Here is a 6,059-nt window from a genome sequence, read left to right on the forward strand (position 1 = left end):
GTACTTTTTAAATCTATTTACTCATCATTTGATTGATGATATCTGTGATAAATATCAAGAGATTTCATATATTTCATCTCATGTCTTGCTAATCTAGACAATTATGCATCAGAATACAGGACACTTGGGGCCAGACTATGTTTATGTCTTGCCCTCTGGTGTTAGTTTAAAGATATTCAACGTTTTTGTCAAATTATTTGCCAAGAAATGCATATATTTAAATTATTAGCAATTGATTAGTAATTAATTTTAATGCACATGGTCAGTGCTGCTGCTAACACCACAAAAGAAGATGTATACACTTCTAAGGGATGCAAAAACAATCCTATACACTAAATACCACCGAATTAAATCTCATCTATAGAAATATAACAAAAATGAAGTGAGATCGATTTTACTCCTTGTAAATCTAGGGGGGGAGAATAAAAGAAAGGGGGGGGGGGGGAGAAAAAGAAGAAACAATTAACAAACAAAACACAACCCAAAACCAAACACCCACAAACAAACCCCAAAGCAAGCAAACGAACACACAGGGATGATTTGAAACTCCGAATTATGCTCTATAAAAGATTGGCTCCCCGTTTTATAACCAAGCCCATCGTTATCCCAGGGAGAAGGAGGGGAAGTGGCGGGAGGAGGGGCAGGACCTCCAGAGCATCCGTCCCGCTCTGGTTCGGTATCCACAGCCCTGGCAAATGCCTGGTCGCGACCAGCCGCTCAGCATCAGCTGACTGCCTGGCGTTGCCCTCCCCCTGCACCGGGACAACCCCCGGGACCGGGCGGGCGGTGGGTGGGTGCTGGGCTCCCAGCTCCGGCGTGACAAGTGGATGTCACCCAGAGCTTCGGTTTCTCTCCCTCGTCGCCGTCCTGCGGAGATGTGACCTCAGGTACCTGCAGGTTTCTCTTCGGTCCAGCCCCTGACTTTGAACCATTCTCTCTGCGGGTCCTGCCACCTCCTTGGTGCTCCCTAGATCGAGAGGGGTACGCGCGGAGCTCTCGGGATCAAGCAAAGAAGTGGCAGCAGCATCACTCCCCTGCAGGGGATCCCGGACTCGCATTCCCCCTCGCCCCTGCATCGACCTGGGACTTGCATCCCCAGTCTGCACTCCTCCGGGACCACCCCCAGGGCAGTCGGACAAGCAGAGGTCAGTGCTCCCTCCCCCCCCGGGGAGGCAGGTTTGCTTTGTGGGTGGCTTGCTTTGTGGGTGGCATCCCAAAGACAGCGGCTCCCTCCCGAGGGCGAGTCGCGCAGCCGCTCTGCGGCGCCTCGGGGTGGAGGAACGGCGAGCGGGTGGGAACATGGAGCTCCCAGGTGAGCGCTGCCACCTTGGAGTGATCACTTTGGGTGGTGCAGGGCTAGGTGCTGTCTCTACACAGTGCCCATCGGTGCTGGAGGAGGGAAGGGACAGCTTTTGGGAGGCCGTCCCAGCTTTGGAGGGGATGATGGACCCCTCTGCTGCTTCCTGAGTCCTTGGTGATTTCCCCTTTCTCCTGCCAGGGCAGTGACGTGCAGCATCTGTGAGACCTCAGTGGGCAGACACATCAGAGGAGACAGGCGTGAGAAGAGCAAGGTCTTGTCTCTTTTGCCCCACTTCAAGTCACCCCAGTCACCAGTGGGACTGGCCACCCTGTCTTGTGGCCATGGAGAACTCCTTCCTCCTTGAGACCAATTCCTCCTGTGCAGACTGCACCACGAGGGGGGATGAGGGTCTGAATATATCCAGTCCCCCACTGAGCCCAAGCTTCTATGCCGCAGTGCCTGTCATCTACTCAGTCATCTGTGCCGTGGGGCTGACGGGCAACACCGCTGTCATCTATGTAATCCTCAAAGCCCCCAAGATGAAAACAGTCACCAACATCTTCATCCTCAACCTGGCCATTGCTGATGAGCTCTTTACCTTGGTGCTACCCATCAACATTGCTGACTACTTACTCCTGCAGTGGCCCTTTGGAGAGTTCATGTGCAAACTCATCATCTCCATAGACCAGTACAACACCTTCTCCAGCATCTACTTCCTCACTGTCATGAGCATTGACCGCTATCTGGTTGTGGTGGCCACCACCAAGTCCAGGAAGATGTCATACCGCACCTACCGGGCAGCCAAGATCGTGAGCCTCTGCGTCTGGTCCTTTGTCACTGTCATCATCCTGCCCTTCACTGTCTTTGCCAAGATACACAGGGAGCAGGGGCGCTCCCAGTGTGTCTATGTGTTCCCCCAGCCTGAGAGCATGTGGTGGAAAGGTAGCCGGATCTACACGCTGATCTTGGGCTTTGCCATCCCCGTGTCCACCATCTGCATCCTCTACACCACTATGCTGCTCAGATTGAGGCGTGTGCATCTCGACTGCCATGCAAAAGCCCTGGACAAGGCCAAAAGAAAGGTGACACTGATGGTGGTTGTCATCCTGGCTGTGTGCCTCTTCTGCTGGACACCCTACCACCTTAGCACAGTGGTGGCCCTCACCACAGACATCCCACAAACACCACTTGTCATTGGGATTTCCTACTTCATTACTACCTTGAGTTATGCCAACAGCTGCTTCAACCCTTTCCTGTATGCCTTTCTGGATGACAACTTCCGCAGGAGCTTGCGCAAACTGATGGATTGCAGAACCACCACGTAAAGCCACCCCTCTGTCCCCTCTTGTGTCCCTCTCACAGTCATCTGCTCTTCCTGGGTGACTCCAGCTCAAAGACTGCTTTTTCTTCAGCCTCCCTGTGATAGCCTACAGGGCTTCAGATTGTCTCACTACCCAACACAAACTGAGGACAGGTGGATCTTTCCCAGCTCTCTTGCACTCATTTCCTCAGCGCTGCTCTCCATCCCTCACCCTCTTTTGGGTGAAGGTTTATTGTTTGGTGGGGGTTTTGCTTAATTTCTTCTCTAATCTACTTTCTGTCCTGGTTTTGTAGCTCACATCTGCAGCAGGTGCTTTCCCCCTTTTTTAAAGGCATCACTTTGTGAATTCAAACGATTTCACTACTGCCTCTATTACTGGTGATTTGTAAAGCCCAATAAAGATGTCATATTGAGTGTCTTGCTTAATGATTCCTCAGCCTCTTTCATATCCACAGGACCTGCTTATCCAAAGTCTTGCAAACTTAACAGTATGGAAAATGACAGAGCTCCAAAGGATAAAGAACAAATCAAGGTGTTGAATTCATTTTGTTTCACAGGGGGCTGAGACAGGGCAGTCAAAAGATGTGATGGCAGGCAAGGGAGACTTCATTGTGGCTTTAAAGAAGAAAGAACAATTCCTGACTGGTAAATGAAATAGAATAATGTGGGTTTGGAGCCATTTGCTATGGACAACAGCCTAACAGTGCACTTGGCAGCTTTTGTTTGCATCAAAGTGTTGGCCACTTTTTCCTTTGTCATATGTTTATGGGCAATCTCTTTTTTGCACATACAGATTTATTTGTTTGTTTGGGTTTTTTTTCCAGTTCCAGAAGACAGAATTGGAAGATAGTTTCAGAACAAGTTAGGCTTTCAGGGCTTGAAAAGGACTTGCTGAAATGTGTGTAATATTCTGACTTCTTCCTTACAAATCATAGATAATATATATAGTGGTTAGGATACATCTCAGAGAAGCATAGAAGGGCTTGAGTTGGAAGAGACCTTAAAGATCACCTAGTTCAAACTCCCTTGCCATGAGCAGGGGCACCTCCCACTTGACCAGGTTGCTCAAATCCTCATCCAGCCTGGCCTGAAAGACTTCCAGGGATGAGGCATCCACAGGTTCTCTGTGCAAGTCACCATTCTCATAGCAAAGAACTTCCTACTTTCTACTCTAAATCTACCCTGCTCTAGTTCAAAACCATTGTCCCTCACCCAGGCTTTAACAGCCTCTCATCCACAATCTGTTTGTTGATGAGATTCACTAATAATGAGGGCAAAAGAAGTTTAAGGAATAAGAAATCCAAAAGATCAGGTTAATTTTATCTGGAGGAGAAGGGAGAGTGTCAATTGAAGTTCCTTTGGAATTCACACATCTGAGCACTGCACAAGGAGGTAATATCCTCTTCTTTTTTAGCTAAGGAAAGCTGAAAACATGGTGAAATTTGAGAAAATATTTTCAGTCACTGAATCTTTCCATTTCACTTTGTTATATCACACCACAAAACCTCCAGCCCAGCCTACTCACTGGCAGAAGCTGAAGAGTCCTTGACCACTGCTTAGCAACAACCAAAACATCAGTGTATTATCACCATTATTCTCATCCTATATCCAAAACACAGCATCAGACAAGCTGCTAAGAAGAAAATTAACTCTGTTCTAGCCAAACCCAGGACATTCTCCCATCCCAGTGAAGGGAGTGAGCAAGTGCTGCTTAGTTGCTGGTTAAGTTTTAATCATGACAGATGCTAAATCAGTGTAACAAAAGTTTTGTTATATGTTTCTCCCTCCAATGAACTAAAAAAACCCAGCCAAACAAACCCAAAAACAAACAAACAAAAAAACACCACCAACAAAAAAATGCCAGTGGTAACCTGGCCTGGATCAGGAACAATGTGGCCAGTAGGACAAGAAGGTTATTCTGCCCCTGTGCTCAGCACTGGTCAGTGCCAATTCGAGAGAGATGTTGAGGTGCTGGAAGGTGTCCAGAGAAGGGGAACGAAGCTGGTGAGGGGTCTGGAGCACAGCCCTGTGAGGAGAGGCTGAGGGAGCTGGGGGTGTGCAGCCTGCAGAAGAGGAGGCTCAGGACAGAGCTCATTATTGTCTACAACTACCTGAAGGGAGGCTGTAGCCAGGTGGGGTTGGGCTCTTCTTCCAGGCACCCAGCAACAGAAGAAGGGGACACATCCTCAAGTTGTGCCAGGGCAGGTCTAGTCTGGCTGTGAGGAGGAAGTTGCTGGCAGAGAGAGTGATTGGCATTGGAATGGGCTGCCCAGGGAGGTGGTGGAGTTGCTGTGCCTGGAGGTGTTGAAGCCAAGCCTGGCTGGGGCACTTAGTGCCATGGTCTGGTTGATTGGACAGGGCTGAGTGCTAGGTTGCACTGGATGATCTTGGAGGTCTCTTCCAACCTGGTTGATTCTATGATAACAAAACAAACAACAAACAAACAAAAAACCCCAAACCAAGCAAACAAAAATCTTTACTTGCAGATATCAGCAATTAAACAAATCCTGCTCTGCCACATAACTGGGCTGATGATTAAATAATTTCTCCTTATAAGCCATTAATGCTTCCTGAGGCAATCTGTGTTAATTTCAACACCCAATCAGGCTGTCATGGAAGTCAAAGGAATTGTTTGGGTAGCAGTGGTGTTTAATTCTGTTTTGTTGGAGGATGCATCACTGCCTCACATCAGACAGAAGCTGGTATTTGAAAGATCAAGGCCTAAAATTGTTGAACAGATTTCCACACTACCTGAAAAAAGAAATGCCACAGGGACTGGTGTCTCCCACTTCACCTTTGTGCCTTCCTTTCCAGCCCTGATCATTTTGGGATTCTGTGGGACTATGGTGCAAGCACAGATCCAGGCACTCCATTATTTGGCAGGGGCCTGTAAAATGTAAGATATTCCAAGTATAAATAGACAAATAATTCACAAATAACTCTGTGGGATAACATCCAATCTCTTAGAAACAAAACATACTTAAATTAGCTGCTAACTAAGCATAGAGCAAAAAGGATTTGATAGTCAGTGCAGACAGTGTACGAGGTAGAAGTTTACAGCCTTCAACAGACCAACATTTGTCATGAGCACTGATCATAGAATCAACCAGGTTGGAAGGGACCTCCAAGCTCATCCAGTCCAACCTAGCACCCAGCCCTGGCCAATCAACCAGACCATGGCACTAAGTGCCTCATCCAGGCTTTGCTTCAACACCTCCAGGGATGATGACTCCACCTCCCTGGGCAGCCCATTCCAATGGCAAATCACTCTTTCTGTGACCTTGTTAGCCAACACATATAGCACAACATGCAGCTGGCAACCCCCCTCTATGGTCAGATGTGCACTATAGACAAGTTTTCAGTATAAAAGAAGAAGATTGTGATTCTTTTGCTCATTCTGCTGAGTAACTGTTCATACCAACAGCTCAGTCATGCCAA

General features: G+C 47.9%; 1 protein-coding gene across 1 annotated transcript; it reads left to right on the plus strand.

Moving 5' to 3' along the window:
• The first annotated feature begins 757 nt into the window (after positions 1–757).
• Positions 758–3,047, plus strand: NPBWR1 (neuropeptides B and W receptor 1). Its single transcript, XM_064170479.1, has 2 exons — positions 758–1,145; positions 1,499–3,047. The coding sequence occupies exon 2, from the start codon at positions 1,642–1,644 to the stop codon at positions 2,623–2,625; it is 984 nt and encodes a 327-aa protein (XP_064026549.1). The 5' UTR covers positions 758–1,145; positions 1,499–1,641; the 3' UTR covers positions 2,626–3,047.
• Positions 3,048–6,059: the final 3,012 nt, after the last annotated feature.

The sequence above is a fragment of the Pogoniulus pusillus genome, chromosome 34, assembly GCF_015220805.1.
Source record: "Pogoniulus pusillus isolate bPogPus1 chromosome 34, bPogPus1.pri, whole genome shotgun sequence".
NCBI lineage: Eukaryota > Metazoa > Chordata > Aves > Piciformes > Lybiidae > Pogoniulus > Pogoniulus pusillus.